Source organism: Onychostruthus taczanowskii, unplaced genomic scaffold (assembly GCF_017590055.1).
Source record: "Onychostruthus taczanowskii isolate IOZ18803 unplaced genomic scaffold, ASM1759005v1 scaffold6, whole genome shotgun sequence".
NCBI classification, from domain to species: Eukaryota; Metazoa; Chordata; class Aves; order Passeriformes; family Passeridae; genus Onychostruthus; species Onychostruthus taczanowskii.
In genome coordinates this window covers 10,453,302-10,480,854 of record NW_024503679.1, presented here as the reverse complement: position 1 = coordinate 10,480,854, position 27,553 = coordinate 10,453,302, and the positions used below count along the sequence as shown (strand labels likewise).

General features: G+C 47.6%; 1 protein-coding gene across 1 annotated transcript; it reads left to right on the top strand.

Moving 5' to 3' along the window:
• The first annotated feature begins 1,353 nt into the window (after nucleotides 1–1,353).
• FAH (fumarylacetoacetate hydrolase) lies at nucleotides 1,354–18,532 on the top strand. Its single transcript, XM_041418759.1, has 14 exons — nucleotides 1,354–1,483; nucleotides 3,662–3,772; nucleotides 4,392–4,513; nucleotides 5,590–5,639; nucleotides 7,100–7,190; nucleotides 7,726–7,823; nucleotides 8,080–8,132; nucleotides 9,506–9,605; nucleotides 10,346–10,476; nucleotides 11,222–11,297; nucleotides 11,822–11,868; nucleotides 12,914–13,015; nucleotides 14,022–14,139; nucleotides 18,412–18,532. Exons 1-14 carry the CDS (start codon nucleotides 1,403–1,405, stop codon nucleotides 18,489–18,491), a joined length of 1,260 nt encoding a protein of 419 aa, XP_041274693.1. The 5' UTR covers nucleotides 1,354–1,402; the 3' UTR covers nucleotides 18,492–18,532.
• The last annotated feature ends 9,021 nt before the right edge of the window (nucleotides 18,533–27,553 follow it).

Below are 27,553 nucleotides of genomic sequence, written 5' to 3'. Positions count from 1 at the left end.
TTTCTGTGACACCTGAGAATTGTGTCATGTTTGTTTGCTTTGGTAATGGCCCTGTGTTACCCTGGTGGTTGATCTGCACTTCAATCTGTATTTTGTGTCATCAGCTTGAGGTTAGCAGATTAACATTTTAATTAACACCAGCTCATTCACAGCACTACAAAATGCTTGAGTCTGTCTGCTCATGTTGGACTCTGTATTGGAACAGGTTTTCAATGTGGTTTTGTTTCAGTTTTGGAATAAGCAGGTTCTATAGCCCACATCCCATAATCTGTCCACAAAACCTCTTCACTATGTTTAAAACATTTCCAACAGTCTGGGGAAATTTTACAGGAAATCTTCCACAAGCTAGGCATTGTCATGTTTAAATAAGACCCCTTTTCAAGCAGCACCTTGTGAGCGTGTGTCTTCACGAGTGAGCAGCTGTTATATCATCTTGCACTGAATCTCTAACTGTTCCATTTGCTGCATTTCTTCTAATGACTCCTCTGCCAAAAAAAAAAAATGTTGAGCAGCAAACCAGTTCTTTGACTTGGCAATCACAAGTATCTTCCTTTTTTTCATTAGAAAGATATGGCCTTTGCTATTTAGTTCTAATTTTGAGGATGTTCCCTCACTGGCTTCTACTGACAATGAGTGAATTTTCTGCTGCAGGTAGGAGAATGCTGGGATTGGGAGCAGAAGCACCAGGCTCCCTGTTCTTTATGGCTGGCTGCACATGTCTGTGGTTTTAAGGTGGTGGAACTATCTGGAGAAAATGGAAGAACTTGACAAGGTGCAGCAGCATTGCAAAACTGAAAACCACAAAAGGTGCAGTTTCATGTGTGAGTTGTGCAACTTCCCAAGGGCTGCTGAGCTTGTGGTGGGAGAGTCAGTGTGGACATGATCACTTCACCAGGGCACACAGGTGACCCCTCCAAAGTGAAACCAGGGCTGTTACCTCTGCTCTCAGAGCTGCTGAATCCTTCACCCCCAGCGAGTTACCTGTTACAGGAAGGCCTCGGTTTCATGTGTTTGTAAAATCATGGAAGTGTTAAGGTTGGAAAAGACCTCCAAGAACATCAAGTCCACCCCTAAATTCAGTGCCACATCTGCACATCGAAACACCTCCAGGAGAGGTACCTGTGAGGAGAAGATCCCCTTTCAGCAGGGTGACTGCCTGGCTGGGAACAATTCACAGCTGCTGACTCAGGCCAACCTCTGGCACTGATTAACCACTGCCAGGGCCAGGCAGGGGGTGGGATGGCCACGGAGCAGGGATTGGTTTGTGCCTGAGGGCAGAGGGTGGGATTTGATGCCCCTCTGCTCTGGGTTACAGCACCTGGAGAGGATCTTCCTCCGAGGAAGGCACAAAGCACCTGGGAGGTGGGAGCTGTGTGCAGGCAGGGGCTGCTCAGGGCTCAGCATGTCCTTCATCCAGGTAGACAAGGACTCCGATTTTCCTCTCCAAAACCTCCCCTATGGGGTTTTCTCCACGAAGGAGGAGGTGAGTAACAGCAAACTTTGTTCTTGGGGTGTTGTAATACTTCCAAGGCTGTGAGAGAGCAGAATTTCCTAGCAATGTGGGATAAAGGAGACTTCCCAGCCTGAGACACTCATGGGCTTCCTGACCTGGTGGCAAAGCTGTAGCTGACACATTGTCTGTTTCCTTAGTGTGATTATTGTGATTGCAGCTTTGAAACTGCACAAAAGAAATCAGAAGTGTTAATACTGATGAGAAATACTTTGGCTAATATGTACAGTACTTCTTGTGTGGTTTTGGTAATTTCTGTGACATTTGACCCTTCCACTCCCTGCGTAGAGGCACAGCCACGTTTCACAATCAACTTTTTTATTTTTAATGTAGTCTTTCATTTTCTTTGTAACTGTAATCACACCATCACCTTTAAAAAGCCCCAGTAACTACTGCTCTTGGGGAGTTTTGTTGGTGGCTGCCAAAGCATTAAACCAGGACACCAAATGTGTGTTTCACCTGTTTTTGCAGCTGACCTGTTGTTCTATTGGGTGTATGTTTATGCAGTGCTGTATTAAGTGTGTGCAAATGTGTCATGTTTGAAGCTGGGCCCGAAGCCTGCCAGCTGAGCCAGCTCCAGGCCTTCTGTTTTATGATGATCACATAAGAAAACGTGACTCAACCTTTCTAGCAAGCTCTCAATTCCCAATTTTCTTGAGAACTGAGCCCAGCAAGGCTGAACCTCACACCTCTGAGTGCCTGACAGGATGGAGCTCCTGGAGAAAGGGAAGCAAGCCAAGAGCTGCTTCTCAGAAGGAAAAAGTGGAGAATTTATTTGTCACTGCTTATGGAAACTTCATTATTGTCTTCTGGTTTCTGCTGGTTATCCATGTAGGTTTAAAAAAAATAAACCAGAACATTGTGTTTTCTGATATGGTATTTTCTGAAGATAAAATGAGATGGTGTGTTAAAATGAGATGGTGTGCATGCTGTTATCTAGCAAGTTTGGATTATTTTTCTGTCTTCCTCAGTAACTGTTCTCTGAAAAAGACATTTTCACTCAAACCCTGTGAAATGACAGGCAAGACTTTCAGAAATTCGTTAGGAGAATAATGTTCTGGTGGTAGCTGAATATTTTAATGATTTCAGGCTAAAACAATTGGTGTCATTCCTGACTATCCCAGTTACAAATTAACCTGACATGACCTTTAGTTTTTTCCTGCAGGAATATTTGCTGAATAAATGCCTACTACCACATTTGGAATCTTGCTTGGAAATTAAAGGTTGAAAAATAGTTTTAATAGCGTGGATCTTTGAAGATGGTTATTTTGGTGAGCTGCTTTTCAGAGTGGCTGTAATAGTTGGCCTGTCTTTGCCTGAAGACACAATGATGGAGGCTGTGGTGTGTTTTTGCCCCGTGCAGCTGCCGTGGGTCTGTCGGTGCTGCTGCCCCGCCGTCGCCGCTGGCTCCGCACGCGCCCGGGGCATGAACAGGAGCTTTGTCTCCTAGGCTGCATCTGTCCCATCTCCCCGTGTGTGGGATGCTGTTCCTGCAGCAGGGATCCAGGCTGGGCTCGGTGTGCGGGTCCTGAGCTCCTGGTGTGCTGTGAGGATGGGTGGTGTAGGGCAGCCTCGTCCAACGAGGCACAGAAATCATGTGCCTGGGCATGGTGTGCCTCCTGGCACCACCAGGGGAGTCCCTCAGTCCTCTGGGGAGGAGCTGGGGTGCAGAAATGACTGTTTCTCCAGTGGCATACCCACAGGGATGTAATTCACCCTGCCCAAGGCCTCCCTATGCTTCTGTTCCCCACTGGTACAAGGAGCAGTAGTGTTTTCCCTCTTCACAGCATATTGCAGATGGATGGGCTTATTCTGCAATGCATGTCATTAATGAGGGGTGTTAATGAGCAAGTCAGCCTCTTTCTGGGGGAAAGAGGGTGCTTGTTGTGCTGTCCTTTCCCCAAAGGATGGGGATGAGGCTCTTTCCACCCCCCCAAGGTCTGCAGGGAGTCTGAAGTGATGCTCTGCCTATAGGGCTTAACATTTTCCAGCAGCCAGCCTCAGACTGGCTCTTGAAGGTCCATTGCTGTGGTACCAGCTCTTGGTGCTGGATTGGTTAAACTCTCTGTCTTCCCCTGTGCCCTCTTTGGGGTATTTTTGGGTAAAAGCATAAATTCTTCTTCTCTTCCCCCTCCTCTTGCTGCTTTGCAGCCTCGGCACAGGCTTGGGGTAGCCATTGGAGACCAGATTTTGGATCTCAGTGTCACTAAACATCTTTTCAATGGACCAGCTCTTGCCAAACACCAGCACGTCTTTGACCAGGTATTTATCAGAGTCTGTTCTAATTTCCACAAACATTTAAAAAGTATTCCATGAGGCACTTTAGCAACTTGTGGTGAGATAAAGAACATGAACTGGAAATATGTTGTCAGGCAGGTTCTGGTAGAGCAAAAACCATCACAGGTGTGAAAGCAAGGACAGCAGGGGCATCAGGGGTCCAAAGGTCATTTTCCAGGAAAGTGTCATCATCCTTTGGCAATGCAGGTGTCTGACACAAAGCCTAAATATTAATTCACTCCTGCCTGTGCCCTCAACACTCCATGGGTGGGTTATTAATGACAGGGAGGTTGTGTAAAGGATAAAGGTAAATATAAACAACCTCTGTCTACAGCTGGCTGAGATATCAAAGCCAGCAGGGCCTGCAGTGGTGTGAAGGATGGGGTGATGCCGACATGCAGCAGGTCCTGCTGCAGAGGACTTGTGGGGTGTGATGGGGATGGGCAGCCATGGGCAGGGGGATGGGTGCTCTGGGCAGCCACGGCCACATAACCCCTGGGACAGGCATCCAACACCGGGGTGGGAGTGTGGGACATCTTCCTGCAGTGAAGGATAAGCAAAATGTGGTCTTTTCTTTGTCCCTGCACCTGTGTGTCACTGTCAGCCCACGCTGAACGCCTTCATGGGGCTGGGCTGGCCAGCGTGGACCGAGGCCAGGGCTTTCCTCCAGAAGCTGCTGTCAGCTGGAGAGCCCACCCTGAGGGACAACACAGAGCTGCGGAGAAGGTGAGGGAGCAGAGAGTGGCTGCGGGCACAGGGAGCTGTGTCCTGTGTCACCTGAGTGACAGGAGACCAAAACCAACAGCCTGACGTGGCCACCTGCCTCCTACGTGGGAATTAACTGGGGTTTGTGCACATCGACTGCTTCCTTCTCTTAATTGCCTAAAGATTAATCTCTGATTAACCTTGTGACTGCCCGCAGATCCAGGGTGTCACCCTCCACCTGGAAACAGCCAGCTCTGCCCTGGGTGTGTCCAGACCTGCTGCCTCTCTGTGGGGCTGGGCTGCTCCTCTGGGCACCCTCCTCCACCATGGCCTTCCATGGACGCACAGTTCAAGGGTCTCCACCTCTCCCGCCTGCCCCGGGGCCTCCTCCCTGCCTGCCACACCTGGAGCAGGAAGGGAACACCCCCCAGATTGTCCTCAGTAACCACTGGACTTTGCTCAAACTGAGCATGTGGTCACAAATTGGCTTCAGCTTTGGGGCTGTGTAGGGGCAGGAGGGGAGGACTGTGCTCTGCTCTATGCTGATGGAAAACAGAGGTGCCCACTAACCCCACACCTCTGGAGTGATGCTTCAGGCACCACAAGTGCCTGGCAGTGAGCAGCAGTTCTTCCTCCCTGTCCTGCCAGGGGGATGGGGAGGATTTAGGCTCTCCTGAGCAGGACAGGGTTGAACTGCTGCTTGCCACAAACAGGGCCAGCAGCTGGAATCAGACCCTCCAGGAGCCATGTGCTGTGAACTCATCATCCCACTCAGCAGAGGCAGTGCTGTCCTGGGCACGGGCTCTGGGATTTCTCTGTGCCCCTCGGGAATCCAGCCAGCCCAGGGCTGCCCCCTCCCCACTCACATCACACCCTGACAGCTGCTGCTTTTCTGTGTCCATCCCAGAAACAGCAGCCTGTGCAGTCACCAGCTTTTCTGCCAGGCTTTTTTTTTTTTTTTTTTTTTTTTTTTTTCTGCTGTGCTTTGCAAACTAAATTAAAGGAGAAGCTGGGGGAGCAAGTCAGCCTCTTCCATGCTTCTTATGGGTGGGAGCTGCAAGTTTTCTGAGATCTGAAGGCATCATTTTTCATTTCAGAGCATTTGTACCTCAAGCTGCTGCGACGATGCACCTGCCTGCCCACATTGGTGAGTGTGGGGCAGCCAGGGGCTCCTCAGCCCTGCCCTTTGCTCCCACACGGAGCAGCTCCTTCATTTCCAGCTGGCTCAGACAGACACATCATAGCTGTGACAGGGAATGGGCTTTGCAGCAGCCAGAAGTAGATTATTGTACATAATGAAAGGTAGGTGCTGTCTGTGGCACAAGAATAAAAGCCTGGGGAAGCTCAATAGCAGCCAGAGCACTCCTGTTTGCAATTTCCACTAAATCAGGGGTGTCTGGTGGTACATAACTCCTGTCATCAGCTTGGCATCACCACAGGCCTTTGTGACTAGAGCCAGGAAAGAAACACTTGTTCAGTTTCCAACAATTTCCCCTTTTGCCATCAGAAAATGTTTCAGATGTTGCGAAGTTTCCAAGGCAGATATTCCAGCGTAGCCTCATGAACAAGTATGAATTTCCACTCCCAGACCATTACTCTGCATCCCAGATTTTGCCTCCACTCCCGTGAGGACTGCTTTGGGATTCCTATATTCATATAGATACATAAGCATTTCCTGGTTTTGGCAGGAGTTTGTGTTTGGACTCAAACCAACCTTATCAAAGTCACTTGAGGGCATGACCTGCACTGCAACCGGGATGTGAACATGCCCATTTTCTATCCAAGCTCTGTTCTGAGCTGGCTTTTGCCTTCCTGGGAGCACAGCCCTGGCTTGTGACAAACTCTAGTCTCTCCCAGAGGAACCATGAGGAGTTCCCATAGGTGTGATACCTTCCTGAAAATAGTTTCAGGTTGAACACGTCCCGTCAGAAAATTGCTGGCTCCTGGCTCCCATGGCTACTGGGAATGGACTGCCCTGGTGTCACTGAGCTGGATCACACAGATACGAGGCATTTAGGATTCCACAGCTCTGTCCTGTGTGTGGTTCCTGCTTCTCCTGGGTGGCTGGGTCCTCCTCTGGGAGGCTGGAACTGTAGGGGATAACTTACTGCTGGATGCTCCTGGAGCTGCAGGATAATTACTGAGCTCACTAACCAGCATAATGCAAATACACCCTCCCAGACCGTGTATTTCCCCTCATTCCTCCGTTTTCCCGTGGCTCGGGAGGGTGGGAGCTGTTTGCAGGGATGGCAGCAGAGGGCAGCAGATGTCCTGAGTATCCCGAATTCCCGTGCCGGTACCGCCGGCTGGAGAAAAGCAGCGGGAATTGCTTCTCTGGAAAGGGGGCTGCTGCTTTGTGTCCTGCGTGTTCCCTCCTCTTCTCTACTGGAGACTAAAAAAAAAAAAAAAACCAAAAAAACAAAACACATTTTTATCTGCATAATTTATAGGTGAACTGCTAATCACTGCTAATCACCCCTTGGTGCTGTTACTGACATCCCCGAGCCCTTTGCTGTCTCCTTCTCTGCGGATGACGTGCTGCAGCCCCCGCAGATGAGGGACTGTGCTGCCACTGATCCCTGGTTTATGGATTCTTTCCTCGTGCAGGAGACTACACTGACTTCTATTCTTCACGCCAGCATGCCACAAACGTTGGGATCATGTTCAGGGGGAAGGAGAACGCTCTGATGCCGAACTGGTGGGTGGACTGTTGGATTGTTCTCTAGTGCAGCAGTATTTTGCAGGCTTATCCGTACATATACACGATGTTTTAAAGGTCTGAGTAGTTTTTCAGGATCACACTGTTTTCAGTTCATAGCAGATGAGAATCAGTGTTGTCCAGAGTTCAATACCAGAACCAAATTCCACATGTCCCCAGCCTCAGCTGAATCTGCACCGCCCTTCATTGCAGTGGCCACACCAGTTTCTGTGCAGCCCCCCAGTTTAAAAACAAATATACCTAAAAAATTAGGTTTTGCTAAGTGAAAAGAAAGCAGAATTTAAGATCCAAGGAATTAATTGGAGCAGTGGCACAGCAGTGCATTAAGACTGCAACACGGCTTTGTTATTATATTCTATTTCACTTCCATCCTCATATCAGAATACAGTGCTGAGGTCTGTGCCCATGCATACAGAGCTCCTGCTCCTTGTACCTCCCACTCCCGTGGTGCTTCCACCCCAAAAAGCTGCTCTGGCACCCAGCTAACCCGGGCACTGTGGTGCTCTTTCTCGAGGCTGCACTTACCTGTGGGCTACCACGGCCGGGCATCGTCTGTTGTGGTGTCTGGGACGCCCATCCGGAGACCTGTGGGACAGATGAAACCTGACAATGGTGAGTTCTGCCAGGATTTTAATCCAAATTCTTATTTCTTTCATTCTTTGATTTTGCTCCACATCATGGAGTAGTGGAGTGGAAGGGTCTGGGTTGCCTTGCCTGAAGCCCAGCCGGGGGTCAGGGCAAGAGAAAGGCCTGGTTTAATTCCATTTTCTGTTCCATGCCAAGCAGCACAGCTGCTGTTTCTTTTGGCCATTACTTCTATTTCCCTAGCTGCCTCCCTGTTGTAATATATTCTTGCTTCTACCCACAGATAAGCCCCCAGTGTTTGGTGCTTGTAAACGTCTGGATATCGAGTTAGAAATGGTGAGAGGTTTTTTCTCCGTATGACTTGGAAAATTAAAAAAGAAACAGGGAAGAAAGGGTGGGTTTAACTTCTTCTAAACTGAATGTCCCATAAGGTCCACTCCTGTGTTCTCCTCTGAGCTGTCTGTGCTGCAGGCAGTAAGGATTTCTGTGGAACAAACCTTTGCTTTGGATGTGGAGCAGGGTGCCTTAGCTCACTGGGAGGTTTGCTCATACAGCTCTCAGGCTGGAAAAAGCTCACCTGGCCAAAGCTGAGCACCAGTCAGGCAGCAGAATTCTTCTTCACAGCCACCACAGCCACTTTCCTGGTCAGCAGTTACCTCTGCACTGCAGCCAGGATCCATCAATGGATGCTGGGGGTTGGGAAGTCCAGGCTGTCTGCACCTTGTGCTGGAGCAGAGGAAGCCCCGAGTTCTTGGCAGTGGGATTCAAACTCTTGGTTCTCCTGCCTGGAAAGCTAAAACCTGTGCTGTGGGTGTTGTAAAAAAACATGGTGGGAAGTCACATCATGCTGTGACTTGGTGTGGTCCAGAAGGGAGGGTTTCATAGGATTCTATTAAGATTTATATAATTTTAATAGCTGATATAATTTTTGTGTGTTTTATTCCCAGTCTTTTCCCTTTAAAAAAAAGTACTGGAAGAAGTGTAATATTGATGGAAATGGTTCTAAAAATGCAGTGAAACTCTTTAATGCTGGGTTCTTTGCCAATCAGTGCTGTAAGGGGAGATGCAGTGCCACAAAGTGGGGTTCCCGTGGTGCTGCCACAGCTCTGCTTTCCAGCCTGAATTCTACTGCTGGCTGCAGTGGAAAACAGTAGAACAGAAGGAAAACTTCCATATTGTAGACAGAAAGAGACAGCTGAGTTTTCCTATAAAATCCTCTGCATGTGCAGGCTGTGGATACCTGAGGGAATGAGTGCAGGCACCCAGTTCATGGCCTACTTTACTTAGTGGGCACATTTCTCCACCTGTTCTTCCCCACTGTCTCATCAGGCTCCAGCCACCTTCAGTGTTCCCTTGGATGTCTTTACACTCCTTCCTGTTCACTGCAGCAATCAGTCCCTTCAGTGGGCAAACCTGTTCTGCATCCGGACCTAATTAGGAGGGACCATTTTTTCCTCCTGCATTTTGACAACATGGTGCCCTTGTTTAATGCCTGTCTCTTAGCAACACAGAGCTCTTAAGTAATTCAAGCCTGCCAGCTTCGTGGAGGGGGGGAAGAGGGGAGCAGGCCATGGGTTTTGTCCAAATGTGTGTGGGAAATGGTGCAAAACTCATCCTGTTCAGCCTTTATTGCTGCTGACCATAACTCTCTGTGCTGCAAAGACTTTTAGCTTCAAAAACATGATCATCACGTTCCTTTTTGATTTCAGGCATTCTTTGTAGGTCCTGGAAACAAGTTTGGGGAGCCCATTCCCATCAGCAGGGCCCAGGAGCACATCTTTGGGATGGTGCTGATGAACGACTGGAGCGGTGAGCGCTGCTGTGGGATCCTGCCTGGAGAGGGGGGTACAGCACCACGGGAAACCCCAGAGAGGCAGAAATTACATATTCTAACAGCAGAACTGATCACTGAACCCACTGGTACACTGAAAGGGATGAAAATGAAGTGTTGCCTGTATCAATCCATCTTTGATCAATTAGTAGAACCAGAAATTGCTGCCTAATGAAGATTTATTTACTTATGGAAGAGCTAATTTCGGTCTAGTTTCTTCTGGGCAGGGATGGAGGAGTCCTAAGAATGGTGATACCAAGGATGGTGATTGATTTCAGTGTCGGGAAAAGGATTTGGCAATCACAAATCCCTCAGTCTCTGCACAGACTTACCTTGTTGAAATTCTCCCTATGGCTGGCAAAGACCATTAGCTGGGACTAAAATGATTATTATACATTTATTTTTATAATTTATATATTATAAATTATATATAATAAATTATAAATAGAAACTATAAAAAATTAAAGTGGGGGTAAAAATACTGGTTATATGGGGATGATCTGGTTTGTTTTACCTATTGCTGATTTATCATCCTAATCTAGCTGATCTAAGAACACTGGGTTGAAAACGGATGGATTTAAATTAGGATTTGGGCACAACAGCTAGAAAAGGCTGGGGGTAGTAGCAATTTCAATTCATATTACTCTTCCGTGGGTCTGATGGATGTGCAATTCCTAGGATATGTTCACCTGCAGTGCTTTGAATGTTCTCTTCCCAGCCCGTGACATCCAGAAGTGGGAATATGTTCCTCTGGGTCCTTTCCTGAGCAAAAGCCTTGGCACAACCATCTCTCCCTGGGTTGTCACCATGGAAGCTCTCATGCCATTTGTGTTGCCAAACCCTGTCCAGGTCAGCAAGAGAAAAAGTTGAAATAAAGAAAAAGCAGTGCTAGAAAAATGTCAGCAGAGCTGGAAGGCGCCTTCAGCAGAAATCACTGAGCTGCCTCCATGCCAAGGATTGTCTCCATGGGATCCACAGCTGGGATTCTGCTTCTGAGCAGATGAAGGGCCCTCTGAGTCCAAGTGCTCATTGATGTCACTTGCCCTGGCACAGGTTGTGCTGTCATCCTGCTTGAGGGGGGCAGAAAAATCATCTTTAAAACACCTGGAAAATAAACTAATCAGAGCTTCTTCTGGGTCCTTGGTAGCACTTAGCATCCAGTAAGTGGTGGAGAGAGGGTGGAGTCAAGCCAGAACACTTTGTTCAGGCATTTCCAGTTGTCTGCATTGTGCAGGTGGTTAAAACTGGAAAAGATCAGAGAGCCTTGCAGAGACCTCACCATCTTCTCTGTGCAGGCACAGAGCAAAGTGTGCTGGCACTCTGTGCTGGATTAACATCCACGCTGAAATGATGGGCATGGCTTTTGCAAACCTGGTGCAGAAAAAGGAATTGGATTACACTGATATTTGGTCTGTTCAGAAAGATCTTTAAAAGTGTGTGCATGAGACCAAGAAAAGTGATAACCTGAGCTGTAAGAATGGTGGAATGCATGGGCTGTGCAACACAGGCTGGGTACACCAATACTCACTGGAATGTCTTGTGGACTTTTAAATTCCTTTTGGTTTGGACTGTGATGTCTTTTATGTGCTTTTAGGATCCTAAGCCGCTGCCCTACCTTCAGGATAAAGAGCCCTACACTTTTGACATCAAGCTCTTTGTTGCCATTAAAGGTATGGCAAAGCTGAGTGGGTTACAAAGCTGCAATTGCCAATCAAATTTCGTGGCACCACCACAACCTCCAGGCACTTGGCTCTGGGCTCCCTCTTTTCCTGCTTTGCCCAGAGAAAGGGGCAGAACTGCTCGGCTCGCTGCTGGAGCAATGTGCCAAGCAGGGAGTGCTCCCAGCTGGCCAGCTCCCCTTGAGGAGGGTCCCCGAGGGTCTCCTTGCATAGGCAGGGGTCATCAGGGCATGGAATGAGCAGATTTGTGTGGGATCCAGATGTTAACCCAGCTCAGCCCCCAGCTTAGGCCCTGCTGACCAGGGGCAGCTTGATGGTGCCCCAGTGCAATCCCCACACTTGTTTTCCATGAAATCCCAGTCTTCATGGCAATAGAAAATGTTGTTACTGTTTTTTCACTAGGGATTACAGTGATAAAAGAAGTCTCCATCCATCTGTAAAATAAAAAGACTCCAGCATCATTCATCCAACACAAACAAATTGCTTTTCTCTTTTTTATCCTTTATTTTCTGCAGGAGAAGGAATGAGCACACCAACTACTATATGCAGATCCAATTTCAAGGTAAGGCTCCAGGATCTTTTGTTTATTTGCAATCTTGCTGATGCCATCAGCTCCAGCCCAGGCAATTTCAAACACTGCTTTTTGCATTAGACTCATAGAACAGGATCACAGAGGCACTAAGGTTAGAAAAGACTTCAAAGATCATCAAGTCCAAATGCCAAGCCCTCAACTAAACCATGTCCCTCATATCCACACACCTTGTGAGCACTTCCAGGGGTGGTGAACCCACCACTTCCCTGAGCAGTCCAGAATTTTTTTAAAAAATGAGGAACATTTCATTTTTGAAAGATGAAATGAAGATGGTGATGGATCCCCCTGTGAGGTGGGAACACCTGGATGCTTGATGAAGGGGACAGCTCTCCCTGCTGCTCACCTTGGGGTGCTCAGAGCATCCTTAGCCCTGTGCCCATTTTTCAGGGAGAACAGAGGACTGCAGGCAGAGGGAATTGTCTCTTGCAGTACAGCTCTGCAGCCACAGCTCTAATTTAGCTGCAGTCACTGCTGCCAGCCTGGGTCTGCCCCATCCCCTCTGTGGGCAGTGTGGTGGCTCTGCCTCCACTGATTGAAGCCAGGAGATCTATGTGCCAGCTGCAGCAGTTCTCAATCCATTCCATATCCACATTTGGCTCTTGGCATAGTAATTACCTTAATCAGTAAATCAGTAGTCAGCAAATCAGTAATAAGTAGATTTTTCAACAAGGCTGTTAAAATACTGGGTGTAATCATGGAGCTTGGGTCAGCAGTACTGGTCTTAGAGAGGAAGAAGAGATTTTAAATGAAATCCAGCTGAAATAAGAACTGTTAAAATACTGGGTGTAATCATGGAGCTTGGGTCAGCAGTACTGGTCTTAGAGAGAAAGAAGAAGAAAAATGAAATCCAGCTGAAATAAGAGAAGTTTTAAGGGACTAAATTGCATGTTAAAGTGTGGGTTTTATGAATGCCATAGGCCAGCCCCCATGACTCCATTCTGCACAGCCTAATGGCCACCAGAGAATTTGTCCTTCATTGCTTCCTTGCTTTAGCCCCTCTTCCTCCTTCCTCCAGCACATGTACTGGACCATGAAACAGCAGCTGGCTCACCATTCCATCAATGGCTGCAACCTCAGGCCTGGAGACCTCCTGGCCTCTGGCACCATCAGTGGACCTGTAAGTGTTGAAACAATGAAATCACTGGTCAGCAGCTCAGAACCAGCAGAGCAGGGCTTGGGGCTAAGCCCTTCCTGATCTGAGCACCACAAAACATCTGCAGCTCCTTCCCAGGCACGCTGGGGTGCTGCTTTGGTGGCCCCAAGCTCACACTGAGAAGTGGTTTGGTTTGGGTTGGGTTTTTGCTTGGCTGGTTTTTTTGTGTTGTTGAGTTTTGGGTTTTTGATCTCTCCTGTGCTTCTTTCCCTAAGAATGATTTTACAATAGATGCAAATTAGCTTCTGTGTGGAAGCATCCTCACAATCCATTTACCCTCTGTGAAATGCAGCTTTTTATTTGTGAAAATAATGTAAAAGGTGCCTGGGTATAACTTTTAGTTTGTCCAATGAAGCTGGAGCCAGCTGCACAAGCTGTTACCCCCCCTTGAGCTGCCATTTGGACAGTGGCTGCAACATATGGGCAACCCTCACTTTCTGAACCACCAAACACAAAAATCCTGTACATGCTGTCTCAAAGACAGCCTCAGGTAAGGTGTTTGCAAGCTGGGATGCATGTACTTCACTTTTGAGCATTTCTGAGGTGCTTTTTGAATCTTCAGACTGTTGTACTGCAGAAGACATTAAAGACTCACAAACAGCAGCTTTGCTCTTCTGAAGAACAAAATGTAATTAAAAATCTGAAACGTGATTGCATAAAAGCAATGGATTTGTAGAAGTCTCCTCCACTTGTTTCCATTCTTGCTGTGGCAGACCCAAACTGCTTTAACAGGTTGAACGCTATGTTAAATACACCAGATAACAACAGCTGTAAGCATTACTGCTAATAGCCAGCAAGAAATTAAAATGCAAAGTCAGGAGAAGGACCAAATGTATCAATTAATGAAATCAACAGCAAAACTCTGCTCTGTAGAGGTAACATACTTGTGTGTCTGCTCCCAGCAGCAAGAAGCTGAACAGCAGGAGAGATACTAAAAAATTGTTTATTTGTTTATGAACTCTTGCTGCAGGAGCCAGAGAGCTTTGGCTCCATGCTGGAGCTGTCCTGGAACGGAACAAAAGAAATCCCTCTTGGCAGTGGGCAGTCTCGTAAATTCCTGCAGGATGGAGATGAAGTAATTTTGACAGGTAATGGCTGGATAGCTGCTCTTACAGTGCAGCAAGGACACATTTCCATAGGCTGATCCCAGCAGCACGAGCCCCTGGTGTGGAGCTGGGCTCTTCTGTACACACCTGCCATGCAAGCACAGCTGCTTCCATCTACCTGTGAGGAGGCTCAAGCAGTGGATGGAAATTTCCCTGCCATCAATCCTTTCTAGAATGGATTATTTGCTTTTCTAAGTCCTTAATGCTCCTGCTATGCCACTGTGTGAGCACCAAGAAGATGATGGAGGTAGGTTTGCCTTTATGGGTAAAAATACCCCAGGACTAGGAGCAATTAATTGTTTCCACCACAGTGCAAGTTTGCATGTGGAGCAGAACTTGGAAAATGCTAAAAAATGCTATTTTTCAAATAATATTTTGTTTGCAACCTAGGCATATTCAGTGAAGTGTGTTGCAAATCAAGTATGTGGGAAACCATGGAGCCTTCTAGAGCAGCTGATCCCTCTGGAAAGGGCTCTGCTTGAGACCTGGATCATGCTGAGGCATGGTTTTAGTTTTCATCTTGATAATCTAAGGATTTTATGAATTAAAATCTACTACAGTTCTTTGTGATCTACATCCCACTCCTACTTCTTTTTGACCCAAAGCCTAGAGCAAAACAAATCTATTTTTTCCTCTCCTCTCATCTTTGGGGTGGCAAATATTTGGCACAAACAGCCATGAGAAACTTTTGTTTCAAGCCTTCAGTGTCTTTGCTGTGTGACCTACTGGGATTTTAGGGAATGTCCTGTGGGATGTTGTGTGTCACCAGCTGAGACCCAGCCAGTGCCACACCTGGCTCTGAGCAGCTCCATCCTGAGATGTGATCAGAGATATCTGCACAGGAACACATGGCTCAAGCAGTGGGGAAAGACTTCCCAGGTGTGACTGAGGGCAGAGAGAATGTGAGTGACAAACACCTGGGCAGCTGCCTCATGGTGTGATATTAATATGTGTACCTGGGCCTGCTCAGCCCAACCTGGACTCCTAGGATTTTTGACAAAACAGTTTAAAATTATAAACTGTTTTTCTCTGAAAAAAAAAAAAAAAAAAAAAAAAAAAAAAAAAAAAAAAGGAATGTATGTATTCCAGTCCCCTGGCAATTCCAGTGCCTCCTGCCTAGCAGCCCATCCAATAGCCTTGAAAAAAATAAAATCGTGTTTCTGTGAGCTGCTGCCAGTTTGACAGAGGAAATGCTGAGACAGCTGGAGGCTGAGATGCACTAGAGAGAGCCAAGAATGATTGGGTATCCGGTGTTGTCAGCCCCAAGCACAATAGATTTGAGGAGAACCCTTCAATTTTTCAAGAAAAAAAAAAAAAAAAAAAAAAAAAAAAAAAAAAAAAAAAGGAATGTATGTATTCCAGTCCCCTGGCAATTCCAGTGCCTCCTGCCTGGCAGCCCATCCAATAGCCTTGAAAATAAAATCGTGTTTCTGTGAGCTGCTGCCAGTTTGACAGAGGAAATGCTGAGACAGCTGGAGGCTGAGATGCACTAGAGAGAGCCATAGGTGATGACCCTGAGGAGTCCCCAGTGCCTCTGACATCCTCCAGCAGCCCAGTGGCTGAAGCCTGGAGCCACCTGAGGCTGCTCTCTACAGGCTCCCCATATGTGCAGGGACACTCCTCCAGCAATCCAAAGTGCCACACTGCCCTCCAGAGTCCCCAGCCTCCCTCCAGAAACTGTGCCAGGAGCCCTGCATCAGGGAGCAGTGAGGGATGCTGGAGCTGCACACCCATATCCCTTTTGGCAAGGAGCACCTCACAGTTTGGGAGCTGCTGGCACAGGGAGCCAGCCTGGGGACAAAGGTGACCAGCCCATGAGCCATGCTCTTCCTGCCCAGGACAAGCTATGTTAATTCATTAAATGCTTAGAATCCTGACTGTCTTTAATGTTTAAAGATGGCATTGCTGCTAAGCTGGGGAGACAGTGGGGCAGTGCCATGGCAATTGATCTGCTGGGCCATTTCACACGGGCACACTTTGTGGCTGTGGCACCAGGGCATTGCAAAGAGCCAGGGGCTGCTAGGGCTCTCTGGGAGCTGCCCCTACTTATTTATTTATTTATTTAGTGATGTGTGGCAGGTCCAGGGCCTTAAGGCACCCCTGGGGCAGGGCTGGTGCTATTCCGTCCTCTCCCAAGGCACAGCCATTAGCTCTTGCCAAGTGCTCAACACATCATTTCTGCTTTTCTGGTTCAACTTTGTATTCTTACTCCCCACATGGGACCTATTTCAGAGACTTAACACACGAGTGTTAAGTCTCTGAAAGTGAGAGAAATGTATTTCTCCCAGGAAGTGTCTCAGGAAGGGAGCATGGCAGGGGAAGGGCTCCTGCTGGTTTTTGCTGGCAGCTGCCTGCAAAAACCCCTCAGCAGCTCCTTGGCACACACAGAGCTCGGGCCAGGGCTGCTGGCAGCACAGGGCTGGCTTTGTTCAGTGTGCTGCTCCTTGGTGCTGCTCTAAATTGTGCCTGACAGCAGGGATAACCAAACTGGACTGAAATAATCAGCTGCTGCTCAAAGGAAAGCTGGCAATGAAGCCTAATGAGGCAAATGGAAGCTGAGCTGAGCCTTACAGTGCCTTTTTCCACGGCTGCTTAAGGATGAGGATTACCTGGCAGATAGCAGGATGGTGTCTGTGGCTTTACACAAGCACTCAGAGACACCACTGTCCTTGGAAAACTTAATTTCAGCCTGGCTGTGAGAGCTGAACTGGGTTAGGGCTGGCAGGGTCTCTCTCTGTGCTGCAGTCACTTTGGCTGCCCTGCAGCCTGAGTGCGCCCTTCCTCTTCCTCAGGGGAGTTTTCCATGGTCTGTGCTAAGGGTGGGAATTAGGCTCTGTTCTGTTGAGCTCCTTCTTGAAGGCAGCTGGTTTTTATCATATGCAGGTGATGATTCCATCAGGAGAATCCATCTCTAACTGTGAAATAGTCCTTAAAAAGCAGCATATGCCACTTGTCCCTCCTTTGGTCAGCTGCTGCAGCAGCAGGCTACAGCAGGTCTCCTCAGCTGCTCTTCCCAGAACAGACCCCTCGGAGGGGCCAGAAGGTCCTGGCTGTGTCCTCTCCCCTGCTTTGCCCCCAGCTTTGCTGGTGGCTGCTGCCTGTGGAGCAGCTTGGCTGGCCCATGGCTATTTTATTTGTATTTCCCTCCCTCCTCCTGGCAGGGAGGAATGATGAATCTGACTCCGTGTTCTCAGAAGGCTAATTTATTATTTTATGATACTATATTATATTAAAGAAAACTTCATATACTATACTAAGGAATACAGAATGGATACTTACAGAATGCTAAAAAGATAGTAAAGAAAACTGGTGACTCTGGAAAGTCCCAACACAGCTTGGCCCTGATTGGCCAATGAGTGAAAACAACCCACAGCAGAACCCAATTAAACAATCACCTGTGGGTGAGCAATCTCCAAACACATGCCACATGTGAGCACAACACAGAAGAAGCAAATATGATAAGAAGTGTTTTCCTTTTCTCTGAGGCTCCTCAGGTTCCCAGGAGAAAAATCCTGGGCAAAGAGATTTTTCAGAGAATGTGAATGCCACACGTGGCAGCAGGAGGAGCTGCAGCATCCCTGTCCCAACATCATCTCCTCCATCACTCAGGAGCAGGGAGACACAGAGCTGTCCCCAGAGCTGTCCCTGGTCAGAGACACTGTCACAGCCCCGTGAGCTCAGCCAGCAGAGCTCCCACCCCTCTTATATAACACAGCACTAATGAGAACTTGGAGTCAGGTGCTGAATTTCTCATGGAACTAAAGTACTTGACTTTAGCAAGAGAAACAGCTTCTGCAAGGGTAGGTCCTGCTGCTGGAGGGGGTTTCATGACTGCCTTTCTGGCTGTCAGCATCAGAGCATCCCAAGAGCAGTCCTGATGCTGCAGAAAGAGAATCCAGATTTATTTGATTAATTGCAGGGCTGGGCCAGGCAGTGAATCAGTTTGCCAGGTAGATTGATGGTGCTGCAGGTTAGGTTTGAAAACAGAAATATTGCTGGCACATCTTATTTGTTCTTTGATCAATTCACTGAACTTGAATATTGCTGTGTTTAACAGTTTGTGCTTTTTTTTTTCCTCATATTCCTAGGCTACTTGAGCTCTTCAGAGCTCAGGTGTTCTTTTATTCTGCCCCTCATTGCATATCTGAGATGTTTTCACTTGGTTTTAGTCTCTTTATGCTTTTATTTACTTTTATTCCTGGCAAAATCCTGCTGTCCTTACAGAACAAGCTGTGTGTTGTTTTCTGTCCCTAGGTTACTGCCAGGGCAACGGCTTCCGTGTGGGATTTGGCCAGTGCTCAGGAAAAATCCTTCCAGCCCTGTCCAATCCATGAGGCCTGGAGTAATGTGGCATCCAAGGAGGAACCCTCCTCCCACCTCTACCAGTCATCCTGCTTTATTCAGATTTATTATTTTTATATGAGTGATTGTAATCTTACTATTTTTAATTATCAATAAATATCTTAAAGGTGAATGTGGCTCTCTGGCGTGATAAGAAAAGGATTTCAGTGCTAGCCTAAAATTCTCAGAATATGAATAAGATGATTGAAATGGAAAATGAGATTCTTAACTCTTCTACCATATTAATGTTTTTTTCATAATTATGAAAAGAGGCTTTCAAGTAAGCTTAAATATTCAGAGTACTAGGCTGATGATAAGAGCTGGGATTCCATGCTGACTTCCTTCTTCCACAGTGTTAATATGCTGGAGGTGAAATCCCGAAGGCGAGTTGCACATGGTTGTTAAAACCTTCCTGAGCAAGAGTTACATGACTTGCCCTAAAATAATTTGCAACAAAGCAGTTTGGAAATGTGATAATCAACACTGCTGAAGGCAACAGGCAGGATGTCCCTGCTCCTCCTGCCCCAGACTGGTTCCAGCCCAGGGATGGGAGGCTCTGTTGGGGCACCCTTCAGCAGGTCATGGTCAAAAGATCACCCTTGTTCCTCCTGCCCTGGTTTAGAGAAGGGAATTCCCTGTTTCTCCCTCAGCCTGTGCACCAGCATCCCCTGCGTCAAGGAGGGAGGGGGAATTTCATCACTGGAGTGACCCCCAGCCACTCCCTGGTGGCAGTCACACCCCGTCACTCACCAGGGGCTGTGACAGAGGACACCAAGCAGGCCAAGCCCCCTCCTGCACCCCGAAAGTCGTCTCGTGCCACAGCATTCCCCTGCAGCAGCCAGTAAACACTGCCACGTGCCACTTTCCTCAAGTGTAAAGGGCATCTGCTGTCTCCTGCTGGCCTACAAATCAATTTAACTCCATGGCCCAGTGCCAAATCACATCAATTAGAGGATATTACTGACTGGAGGAGCTCGGGAGACCGGATAATGAACTGTGGTGTAGTGCAAGGGGAACTTGTTAAATATTTGCTTGGTCCTCAAAGTGAAGAACCTGATGAGGCTGCTGGCGCCATGTGGTGACAGCAGGGTGAGCCCATGCTGCTGCTTTTCCAGGCTGTCCCATTGCTGCTCAAAAGCTCTGCCAGGTAGTTTTGCTGATGTGGGCTGTGAGGGTGTTTAAAGTCATCCTGGGGAGCAGCTGGGGCTGACCAGGAATGTCAACCTGGGCCATGCAGAAGAGGAAATTTAATTTGAAATGAAAATTAAAGAAAAAATGTGGCAGTGCATATAAATCACTGCTGATGGGGCATGTGCACTGTAATGGGCTTTCTTCTGGTGTGCAACAATAATAGTTCTTTAAGAGTATCACTTCTAAAGTATCACTTCTAAAGAGTGATATTTGGAGGTTCATCCCCAAATCAAGGATGACTTGGCCAAGAAAACATTGGCTCTTTGTTGTTTATCAAGGAAAAGCTATTTTGCCTTCAGGTTCTTGGAGCTGAACTAATAGGCAGATATTTATTTAATGTACTCTGACTGGATCATCAGTTTATAGATACTTTGTGCTATCTTTTGACCTCAAAGGACAATTGTGAGTTGACACCTTCCCTCTTGGATTTAGAAATAACCCATCCTGTTCCTCTGGCTTTGCTCCTGGCAGCAGCAGGAGGACACACAAAGCATTTATCCAAGAGAGAAATGTCTCTGCAGAAGCAACATCCAAGGTGCACCTTGGCATATCTGATGTCCTGGAAGTGCAATGTGTGACAGAGAGCTGATGTTGGGGCATTATGTCACTGGCCATCAGCTGGGACCTTGATGCAAGACACTGCACAGCCAAGAAGGACTGTGGTGTCAAGGCTTCTGGGTGCAAGAATACTGAGGGGAACTGTAAATCCATAGGGCTCTTGCTGAACTTTGAGCAAGGTAAAGGCGAGTCCTGCACACACCCAAGGTGAATTCCTCTCCCAAAGATCCAACTGGATGCTGCAATTCCTGCCAGCAGGTGGGACTTGGGATTGTTGCCTGCTCAGGCAGAAGGTCAGTGGTGCTGAAACCCCAAACCTGGCCAGGATGGAGGCACCCAGCCTCAGATCCTTCCAAGCTGGCTCGTGCCCCAGAGCACGAGCATCCTGGGCCAAGCACCCCTGCCCCACGCTGGGGATGGGTGGGAGCAGGGAAGAGCCCCCGTGGCCCCAAGGTGACTGAGCTGAGCTTCTCTAGCCTGGGGACATCTGGAGAAGTTCCAGATTCCCAGGAGGTGGGTAATTTCTGGAAAGGACCTCAGGCACAGCAGGTTTCAGAGGTGAGCTGGACAAAGTCCAAAATCTCAGGACAGAGCTCAGAGTCATCTGCTGCCTGCTTCATGGATGGGGGCCAAAATTCCAGGAGATGATAAAAAAGGAGACAAACTTTTCTGTGTGCCCAAGACCACTTTCTTCCCCCGCAGAAGAAGGCAGTGGGCTCTTTTTGGGAGGGCACTGTGGAGAAGGGGGGGCCCAAGGCAGCGAGCCCGGAGGCAGAGCACTGCTGATTGTCATCCCTGCCAGGGTGCCCTGTGTCAAGGGAGAAGGAAGGGCACACCCGTGCTGCCATGTGCAGGGCTGCCCACAAAACAGCTTTGGCCTGGGACCAGCAGCACCCACTGCCTGGGGGAAAGCAGCCTCTGACCCAAATTTTTGGGAAACACACAGGTGGTATGGGCACCTCCCGCTTGCTCCACCTCTCCTGGGGCAGCTGGGGCCAGTTTGCACCCTTGTCCTTTAAAATGAAAGTCATGGAGCTTTCTTCTGCTTTTTGGAGGAGCTGAGTACAGGTGGAAAGACCAGGCTCTTGGAGCAAGAGGGTGCTTTAGCCTAGGTGCTCTCAGTTTGACAGGCTGACTGGGTGCTTGGAAAAAGTTTATTTTTTGAACTGCCAGTTCCAGTTGGGTTGATTGCCTTCGCAAAGAGCTTCCCATGCACTTCTGGAAGATTTTGTTTCAGTTAGGGTTGAGCATTGCTGTCTCTGCTTCTAGAGATTACTAATTTTTGTTTGCTTTAGATGTCTTTTTCTTAGTTTGCTTATAATCTGACTTCAAACAAAAGTGGAAAAAACCCACAAACAAACTCAGAGCTCCTTTTTCACTACTCTGTCATAGCACCAAGTTTGTGGGTTTGTAACCTGTGTGTAGAACAAGAAAATCTTTCTTGGATCTTCAGAAGCCTGGAGGAAAAAACTAAAACCTTTCTGCTGTGTCAGCCACCTGAGAGGCCTCATTGAGGGTCATCCAACGCCGTGTGGGGAGACAGAACCTCACTCGTGACCAGAAGAAATGGAAATGCGTGTCTAAGTGGAAACCACAGCTCCTGTGCTGGCCTGGAGCATCCTTCTCCTGCCTGGTGTTTCCTACTCAGCAGTTCCCAGCAGCAATCCGTGCTGGAGCACAGTGATCCCAGGGGTGAGTAGTGCTGGGCTCTTGGATGGGAGCTCCTGGAGGGGTGCAGGAGCTGCTGCTGGGCTGGGCTGCTTTATCTCAGGGTGGGCATAGAGGCAATAAATCATCCTGCCTGACACTATTCCACCAGCTTTTGTTATTTTGCTGGTAGCAAAACTAAAGGCAGCCACTGTTTAGTATTTTGAGATGCATTTTCTTGCAGATCAAAGCATCGTCGGGTTGGTGTGTAATGAAAAAGCTGGGTGTAATTTATAATAGTGCTGTTGGTATAATTAAGTGTCAAAAAAAAAAGCATGGAATAAACCCTTAAAATGTATTTCAGAATTTAAAGGAACCAATGTTTTTTTTGCTGTGAAATGCAGGCACTCTTCACCTGAAGCAGTTTTCTGCAGAGATTCTAATTAGAAATGGGTGCAATATTTTGGAAAAAAAATTAGTTTTGATGTAAGCATTTGGGTCAGCAATATTCATAATTCTTTCATTACCCAGGCAGTAATAACTCAAAGTGAAACACACTCTCAGTAGCTGTTCAGGGTCAAGGTAGTGACTTTGTGAAGAGGGACAGGGCTGGTAGTGATCCTCACGTAGCTTTTGGTGTAAAGCAGTGAGGCAGGAGACCATTTCTCAGGGTTGATTGCTGCTTCTGTTCAGAATGCCCATACAGTTGCTGCTTAGTGAGAAAGGAGGAGATCATTTCTGGGATTTTAAAATTGATTGAAGGCTTTGAAAGTACGTGAGGGACATGCTGAGGTACTGGCATTATGCTGCTCCATACAAATCTGCTGTGAGCTGTTCCTCCCTCTCAGCTTCCCTCATTCCCAGGAACTTCTTCACCTCAACTCTTTCTGCGTTGCACAAGGGCTTGGTTTTCCATGAGGTTTTAACCCCAGACCTGTGCTTTCTGATTTTACCCTGTTTGCTCAGTACTGTTTGCTCTGTAAGCAGCTGAGGCAGGGCTGGTGTTGGCACAGTTAGTGAAAGTCCAAGGGAAATGCTGCAGGAGCAGAAGTCCCAGGTGGCAGCTGGGCATCCCTTGGCTCAGCCTGGAGGATCAACCCCTTGGTCCATGAGCACTGAGGGCCTGGCTGGGAGCACTGAGAGGGTTTCTTGTCCCACTCCTCCCTGTGCACTAGATCCAGGGCAGGTGTGCTCAGGGCTCAGCCCCTGCAGAGCCCTGGGTGCCCTGGAGCTGCCGTGTCCTGGGACCCCTCTGGGGGGCTCTGGGATCTGCTGCAGGGGCTGGAGTGTGCCCAGCTCTGCTGCCTGATCACCCCTGCCAGGTGCTTCCTTTGATCTGCAGAGGCAAGACAGCAGCTGCAGGAGAAATCCAATCAATCTTAAACATAAAATAAGTTTTGAAAGACTTTGCACTCCTTATGGCTTCGGCACACTTAATGAAATTTTAATACATTTTTGGTTTCTGATTTCCCTGTGTGGGCTGTCTGGCTAGGTTCCAGTACAAAACATGGAGCTTTGTAAATAAGAATTCTGTCATTCAATGTTTCTTAACACCATTGTGAATTGAGTTATATATGATGACCTGAGAGTAAATGCAACCAGCACTTTCAGACTGTTTATTGCTTTAAAGATTTGTGTGTGAGCAGGGTTTCCCTCCTGGCTAGCAAGGTATTGACCATTTTTAATGAAAATGGTTTTAAAAAAAATTTTTAAATGTGAAGGAGATGGCTGAAGTCTGAGCACAGCGTTTCCCATCTGAGTCCTGTGCTGGCTCCTGAGCTGAGGCAGGCTGGGCTGAAGCTGCCTGCTGAGACTGTAATGACCCAGCAAGCTGGGGACACCTTTGGCCAGGGAAGGCTGCAGCAGCATCATGTGGGTCTCTGGCTTGCCATCAGTCCCTGCTTCTTCCAGAAAAACATTTCCAGGGTGTCTGCTCAAATTCAGCTGCTGCTGGCCTCAGTTCAGGCCTGCTCTTACCTTAGCCAGAGTATCTGTACAGAAAACAGTGTAAAGGCTCCAGCCCCTGCTGCTGACGAGGTGAGAAGCAATGATTTATCAGTGGGGTTTAGTCTTTGTGGCAAACTGGGTTCCAGGCACACAGACCCTGCTGCCAGAGGACTTGCTGCAGGGCCAAGCAGATCTATAAAGCACCCAGCTTTCAGGCAACAGAGCCTTTTTTCAAGATGAAAGAATTAGCAATTCGTCTCTTGATCTTTTTTCAAGAGGAGGAGTTCCCCAGGTGATTTTTACCCCGCATATCCCATACTCTGGAGCTTCTTCAAAGAGACCCCCACAGATGCTCCATGCTCCTCATTTTCAGTCTCTAGCAGGAGGGATTCTGGTCTCAGTGGCCCTGTTTCTTTCAGTATGCAATTTGTTACTGACAATGAATTGCTGAAATACAGGTGCTGCAGTCCCCCACTGAGCTGAAGCTCAGCTGAGTGCTCTTCCTGGCCAAGGGAGTAACCTGAAATAGCCCCTCTGGAAAGGCTGACCTTCTGCGGAGCCACAGGAACACCTGGGACTCCATCAGCTCTGCCCTGAGCTCCAAAAATCTGTAGTGGTGCAGCTACACAGGGAGTTGTTCTCTGCTCTCACTCTCCAAGGAGAGCTGTCATGAGTGTATGCTCTTCTTGTAAATCATCTTGTGTTGTGAGTATCTTTAAAGATGTCCTGGCAACTGTAAGAAAACCACAACAGAGACAGCAAGGAGGTTTTCCATGTCGAAGCTGTTTATTATGTTAGATAAATACACTTGCAACAAGTTTGACTTGCATCCTCTGAGTGCAGTTGCTGGTAGTATGGCACAATGATTAAAAAAGAACCAAAACTAGCAGAGGCACTTGTTGCATGCAGCTGGAGTTTCTACCAAGCCCAGTGATGCAGCTCCTGCTGACAGAGACCTTCCCTGGCCAAGAGCTCAGCTTTGCCTGCAGGGCTGGCACCAGCCAGAGCTGCCCAGGCTGGGAGAGCCCTGGCTCCAGGGGAAGGAGCTCAGAATGTCTGGCTTAGGCATGATGTTCAGTATTGCTTTTGGTTAAAGAGGAGTGAGGTTGTGTGATTGTAACCAGTGGGGAAAGGCAGAAATTAGAATGAATCCTGGAAGATGCTGAGCTGGGAGAGACCCATCAGGATCATGGAGTCCAGCTCCTGGCCTGGCACAGGACATCCCAGGAATGCCACCATGTGCCTGAGAGTGTTGTCCAAAGGCTCCTTGAACTCAGACAGGCTTGAGTCCTGTCACTGGTCACAAGAGTGAAGAGCTCAATAGATTTACATTTTCACTATAAAAACAATCTCATTGACTTTTACGCAGTCATGTATGTGAATATCCGGATTTTTATAAAGACATTTTTTGTCAACAGAAGGATGGACTTGACAGGCTATGCCAGGAGGACAAGTGCCTTTTTATTAGAAAACAAAGCTACCCGGAGGGGTGTTTTCATGAGGATTTTCAGGAAAATCCATAAAATGTTTTGTTCAGCTGGACAAAAAGAGAAAACAGTGGCAACCATCCCTGCAAAGCAAATTTGTCAATTTGCTTCCTCAGCATTTGTAACTCTTCATTCTCAGAGAGGCTTTGCTCCTCCAAGGGCTGTGTGCTGCTGTGCCTGCCCTGCCAGGAACACGCCACAGGACTGACCCTGGTCTCTGCAGTTGGGCAGCCTGCTCAGAGGGTTAAACTGAAGCACCTGAATAAGTCCTTAGCTGAACTGGGGCTTGTCAGTGACGTGTGACAATGCCAAGGGGTCCTGCATGCAGATCAACACCAAGTGGAGTATTGGCACTGAGAGGTGTGAGGACAAGCCCTGTCCTTGCTCTGCACCAGCTGTGAGCTCAGCCAGGTGACCTGCACACTGAAAGTGTCCCTAGCCTGGACGTAATTTTGTTATTTTGCTTGTTTTGTAAATAGCCCCAATAGAGGGATACAAGATTTAATGACAAAAAACAGGTTCCAAACTTTAGCCCAGGGAACAGAAGTGTTGTTCTTTGAGCTGGGACATCCATTCCTATAGTACAGATAGACTTGCCCGCCAATAAGAGAGAACAGTGGATTTGCTGCAAGTACAATGGGCATTTAACATTCAAGCCTGAAAAAGTGCTCTGTTACTGGTGATTACCTGGCTAGCAGAAGCTGAGGCTAAATAACAGCCTGAGGAGCAATCTGCAGTGGGCAATGGGAGCAGTGGAGGTCTCTTGCTAGAGGACATCAGGAGGAAAGCTAATCTTTGAATTTCCTGCCTCAGGAATGGGATCTCCTACAACAGAGATCAGCAAAAATTGTGTGGTTCAAAAGATCCATGCAAAAGTCTCCATGTGCCTCATAGCCTGCTGTTTTGGGATCTCTGTTTTTCAGTGTTGAGCACCTTACATCCTCAGAAACCAGTGGGCTGCGTAAAAAAGCCAGGTGCCATTTGGCTTGACCCAAAATACTGCAGAGAGAGTAAATGGGGGTCTGGACAAGTCCCCTGCCTGTGTAACACAATCCTGCAGTGTAAGAAGACCCAGACCTTCCCTGCTGATTTTAGCAGGAAGTGTTGTAAGTAAGAACCTCATTTCTGTGTCCCTATCTAAGGCTCTCCAGGTGCTTTCTGGTATTATTAAACAGACAAAATGATCTGTGACAAGATGAAATTGTTACACCCATTTCACTGATGAGTAGACTGAGGCACATAAAAATTGGCTTGTGTGATCATCAAACAAATCTGTCAGAGCTAGAACAGTGCCTTGCAAAGTCTGTGTCCCAATTTTCTTGTCACAGCCTTTGCTTCCACCTTTCCCACCCAATGTGTGTAGTGTCATGGAAAGAACCTGGGGGTCAGGTAGGATGGTGAGGAGGAGAAATGCCCTTCTTGAAGTTTTGTGCTTTCAAGCCTTGTCTGTTCATGGTGCTTGCAGCACCTGCTCTGAATTGCTTCCTTTCAATCCCATAAGTTGAACCTGTAGTCATGAGAGAAAAGGCAGGCATGAGCAAACCTTAGGATTTGAGGAATAGAGAACTTTGGAATGCTGCAGTCCCCACTCTTCAAAGGTAAATAGTAAATTTCCTATGTTAGTAAAGCTCCTATGTTCACTTCTGCCTTCTTGCATAATGGCTGTCTTAATGAATTGAGAGAAAGAAATGTACCTTACAAATTTGTGGGAAAAACCTTCCTATGAAGGAGCTGAATTTCTCTGAGGTAGAATGCCTATTATTGTGTGTGACTGTAAATGTTATGCTGAGGAGTCTGAATGACAAAGCTGGAAGAAAAGTCTCTCTGCTTATTGTCCTTGTCATTCTAGTCCTGTCTCATCCCACTGAAGTACACCTGAAGCAAAAGAAGGGTGAAATTGCATGTGGAATCACTCTTTGAAAATCACAGCAAGTTTTATGTAGTTGACACCAGCAGTGTCCAGGCTCTGCTCCAGGGATTTTTGGTGCCTACCAAGCTCAGAATCAGTGGCCTGACTAATCCAAGGGCCCATGACAGAGGAAATGGCTGTTTTCTGCATGACTAGGACAGAGCAAAGTGGTGCTATGGGGTCTACAGCAGTCCAGGACCCCCTAAGTCTGAGTGCTTCTGTATCCTGGTCACTGGAAATATGGCTGCAGTGGGGTAGGGAGTGCAAGTGCAGAACCAAGTGAGTTAAAGAATAAATCTTCTTGTATAATTCTACT